We start from the raw sequence: 4,846 nt of genomic DNA, 5'->3' as shown, positions 1-4,846 counted from the left end.
TTTGAACTGAGTGGGTCCACTTACACGGGGAGCCTTTTCAGGAGTAAATAACGACAGCACTGTGGAGCCGGAGTTGATTGAAACTGCAAATGTGGAACCATGTGGATAGGAAGGGCTGATTATGAAGTTAAAAGTTGACTTTTGACTATGTGATGGATCAGCACCCCAAACCCCACATTGTTTAAGAGTCAGCTATATTTTTACTTCATTCTTGACATTCTGAGCTGTTGCACGGCCTTGCAAACCTTGAAATCTTTCCTGATCCACATTGATTTTTGTGCAGTTCTTATATTTTATCACAGTAACTGCAGAAGCCCAGCTTTCCAAAGCCAGTGTTACCCAAAGGAGTATAGCCTGATTTCATATTGAGATGAGTAACCAAAAGCTCTTAGTTCACCTAGCATCTGACATAAAGCGAATATTTGTCTTCAAAATTTAAAATATCCCAGGGCACTTGTGAGTTGACCCATCCTGGTGTGCCTTGAACTATAGTTTGGGAACTGCAGGTCTGAGGTACTATTTTTATAAAGGAGGTGATCTGCATCTTTAATCAAGATGAAAACAAGGACAGATCTTTCAAAGCAGGCATTCCCTGTTGATACTTTTTTTTTTTTTTTCTTAAAAACTGAAGGCAACAAAAAAACAAATTAATAAATAATAGCAAAAACAGAAATAAAGAAAGCTGTCCTTTTTTCATACACAATCTTCTGGAAATTCTGTAAAGGACTAACAGCATCCTTAAATTATTATATTAGCAATATTGGTGGATGGACCTAGAGATTGTCATACTGAGTGAAATAAGTCAAAGAAAAACAAATATCATATGATGTATCTCTTATATGTGGAATCTTAAAAAAAGGTACGAATGAATTTATTTATAAAACAGTAACAGATGCAATGGACATAAACTTGGGCAAACTCTGGGAGATGGTGAGGGACAGGGAAGCCTGGCATGCTTCAGTCCATGGGGTCATGAAGAGTTGGACAGGACTTGGCGACTGAACAACAGCAGAGTTACAGACTTTAAAAAAATATATATATATATACACATGAAGCTAACACAACACTGTAAATCATCTATACCCCAATAAAAATTTTTTTAATAAAATAAAATTAGCACTATTGGGAATTCTCTGGCGATGCAGTGGTTAGGACTGTCACGAGAGTGTATGTTCCTTGGTTCTTTGTCTCGTCACAACAAAGAATTGGAGCGACGGACATTAAAGCCCTCGGCGCATCACAGCTCTCGGGTCTTGGACAAACCGTGTTACAGCTCTTAGGCAAATCAGTGTTACAGCTCCATTTTATTTAGAAGATAGCAGGAGAATCCAAGACTCGAAGAGAAGAGAGTGGAGGAGTGCGTGGGGAGAGAGAGAGAGAGAGAGAGAGCGTGTGCATGCCCGCGGGAGAGAGAGTCCATCCCTGTTGATACTTTTATCAAAACAGTAGGTTTATGTCTTTTGAGGAGGTAGACTGTTGACGTGCCTGACAGGGTGCCTTTCTCAGAAGGTAGAGTATCTGCCATGAGTTTGTATTGGCAGCACAATTTATGTTCATTTCTAGGTCCACTTACACTCTAAAAGTTGAATCCTTTGCTGAGAATGTTAGTCTTCTGTAATTCTTTTCTTCTCCTTTTTTTTTTCATGTAAGAAAATTTATGGTTAAGTAAACATGCTTAGGGGCAAAATTATATTCATAAGTTAAACTTAGTTTTTAAAGATGTTCTTGTTGATCTTCATTGGAAATGAAATAGCCAAATTGGAATTCATAAACCCTGGAGAAATGCATGTCAGGTGAGCCTTTTTGTATTAGGGGTGAGATGGTAATTTTATCGGCAACTTCTCCTAAGAGACACATCCCGTCAGTGGTGCTGAAAACCAATTCTGGTAGAACACGGGAAGCCACGGGGGCAAGGAAGGGAGTGCAAGCCCCCTTAGTGAGCCCTTGTCAGGTGGATTCCACAACCAGTGGAATGATGCTGTGAGCCCTGTGCTCTGCATGGAAGGAGGCGAAGCTGGGAAAGGAGTGGAATGGGCCTGTGGCAAGCAGGGGCTCTTCCCCCTATATAGGGGCACTTAACTGGGTGACAAACTTAAGTTGTTTGAAACCAAACTGCTCTCACATAGGTGATGTAGGAGCATTTTATAATTTGATTTTAATCTTACTCTTTCTTCAGTGGACACCCTTGTTGACCTCTCGTTTTGAAAATTTCTAGGTTTGGTAATCAGCCTAAGGGACATAGAGAAGCTTTTCCTGAAGAGGGGGCTGGTCTTGGATGAGTTTTTATGAAATTGCCATTTCGAAAGTGCACTCAGATGTCAAGTATAACCCCACTACCCAGGGCTGACACTTTTGGTGTATATATGCATCTAGTGTTTTAGAAATTGCTTTTTAGGAAATTCCTTGGTCCAGTGGGTAGGACTCTTGTGTTTTTACTGCCAATGGCCCAGGTTTAGTCCCTGGCCGGGGAACTAAGATCCCACAAGACACACAGCGCAACCAAAAAAAAATAGAAGAAAAGAAATCCCTTAACTTTGTGATACTGAGAAGTCCCTTTGTGTCTAGGAGGTGGCATGTGAGTTTGGAAGAAGTAGGAGGCATCTCCTTTCAAGATGTTTCTTAGGTCTGCTGGGAGGGAGAGGGTTCCCACACCAAGAGTGGAAGAAGCATGTCAAAGGCGCTTCCTGGGGACTTCTCTTGCAGTCACATAGTGACCAGGAAGCAATCTCTAGTCTGTCAGAGGAGAACCAGGTGAATAACAGAGGACTGGGGTGCAGCAGGTGAAAAGACCCACATCTGTGCAGTGTGTCTACACAGCTTGACGGGCAGAGCGTGGGTTGAAAGGTGTGATAGAGCAGCACAAGGACCATCCTGCTGTGTCAGTCTTAAGAAACCTAGAGCATCGCTGGAGGGCGTCATGGTTATAGGGACATGAATGTAAAGCCAGCAGAGGTGGAGCCACGTGATTGGCAATAAAGGCATCCGTGGTGGCTGTCTCAGGGTGCAGACTTGAGCTGTATCTATAGTGTTTGGTGTTGTACATTACAAGCATTTAGAGTGAATGGTTCCAATTAAAGATGACAGCTTCATGTGTGAAGTTTAGGAGGAGGGAAGGGTGCGCTGCGGGGCACCTGGGAGAGGACTCCTTGGGCCTCCCACACTCTGCCTGGTTGGTGGGAAGAGAGGGCAGGGGTGCCTGTTAGCAGGTCTCATGGGGCCTGGTTTTCCCAGCCTGGACCCTAGCATGCAGCGGGCACTCAGTAAGCATGGACTGAGACGAACACCAGTAGAGGATATGGGAGACATGTTTGAATGGCAGCCGTGATGTGTTTGACTGCTTAGCGGGAAATTGCCTTCAGCTGAAATAGCACTAATGGTTTTCATGTTTGCTGGCACATCACATGGCATTGTCCCTCCCCCATAGTGTGGTATGCAGGTGGTCTGGGTGGGAACCACTGCTCCGTGCGGCAGGCACCACCCATTCTTGTGCTGAACCTCCATTCGGTTTTACACTCTACTTACTGGGAAAAGTGTTTTTTTCCTACAAAAGATAAAAATAATATTCCACAAAAACAAAAGGAAGCATTTGAAATTAGTCTTTAACAGGCTTTTTAATACAGTTGGAATGTTTCTTGTGTCTGCTTGTGGGTCTGTTGATGTACTGGTGCATTTAGCCTTTGGGAAAAACACCCTGTGAGCCTTCAGTGTCATGCAGCAGGTTTCTAGGTGTAGCAGGGAACTTCAGTGGGAAGGGGCTGTATCTGAAGAGGGTATTATCTTTCCCATGGTTTTCAAATAATTCTATTCCTTTGACTGCCAGCGGGCAGATTTGCTGTGTGTGGAAGTATGACCTGCCCCTGAGGGACTCTCAGGAGCTCAGGTATGGTAACTTTGTTTCTTTGTACACAGAACCATCATTAAGAAGGAAGAGAAGATGGAGAAAAAGGAGGAAAAAGAGCCTGAAGACATTAAAAAGGAAGAGAAAGATGAAAACGAGCTGAAATCAGGACCTGAAAATCGGTCCAGAGTCACGAAATCAGGTGATGAGTCTGTTATGTGTTGACAGGACGGGAAGAGATGGCAAGGGCGGCGAGTAGGCGTGTGGAGTGAGGGCCCAGCAGGTGCCCTTTGCTGAGCTGAGCTGTGTACAGGAAGCGCTGAGAGCACCAGAGCCTCGGTGATGAAGTGGCTGAAGGGAGTTTGCAGATCAGAGATCCGGAGCTTTCCTGGTCAGGGTCTGTGTTTGTTGGTGGCTCAGTGACCTGGGTATTTGCTTTCCCTGAGTCTCTGGCAGAATAAAGTGTGGGATTTGCAAGAGCCAGGTGTCCTGGGTTCCTGTGACTGATTCCGTGAGATTCTGCTCTTCTGTCATCAAGTTCTTCCTGCATTTATGTTAACACTAGATATAGTTTAAAAAAAAAAAGAAGAAAAAAACCAGAAAACGGAAACCTCAGAGGATGTACATCCATTGCACCATTGCAGCAGCCACACTTGGGGCACTTCACCTCTGTTGTCATTTTATCAAAGTTGATTGTGCTCTGACCTTTGGGTTTGCATGAGTCCACAGAGCACTTTGTTGAAAAAATAAAACCAACGTGTGCACCCTCCCCTCCCCCCCCCCCCCAAATAAACAAAACCCAGCCAGCTGGAGCCTAGGAATTTGGTACAGCACATTACAAGTTACATCTCAAGTGTTTGGGATACTTTGCCAGCAGTTTCAAGACAGGCATGTTTTTTAAGATGTTCCTCAAGTATTGTAAATCCCTAAATCAGTCATTGTTGGGGTGGTTAGAGCCTGCTAATTGTGTCATTGAGGGAAAATCAGTTTGGAAGCCTTCATTGTGGG

The 4,846-nt window shown here is 44.0% G+C and overlaps 1 protein-coding gene across 1 annotated transcript in view; it reads left to right on the top strand.

Moving 5' to 3' along the window:
• The window catches only part of SAFB2 (scaffold attachment factor B2), a 29,944-nt gene that overhangs the window by 14,857 nt on the left and 10,241 nt on the right, over window positions 1–4,846 (top strand). Inside the window, exon 12 of the mRNA XM_010828176.1 lies at window positions 3,910–4,040. Within this exon, the coding sequence (XP_010826478.1) occupies window positions 3,910–4,040 (131 nt within the window). The remainder of the gene's footprint in view (window positions 1–3,909; window positions 4,041–4,846) is intronic.

The sequence above is a fragment of the Bison bison genome, unplaced genomic scaffold, assembly GCF_000754665.1.
Source record: "Bison bison bison isolate TAMUID 2011002044 unplaced genomic scaffold, Bison_UMD1.0 scf7180017864492, whole genome shotgun sequence".
Classification (NCBI taxonomy): domain Eukaryota; kingdom Metazoa; phylum Chordata; class Mammalia; order Artiodactyla; family Bovidae; genus Bison; species Bison bison.
This window is presented reverse-complemented; position numbering and strand designations above follow the sequence as displayed.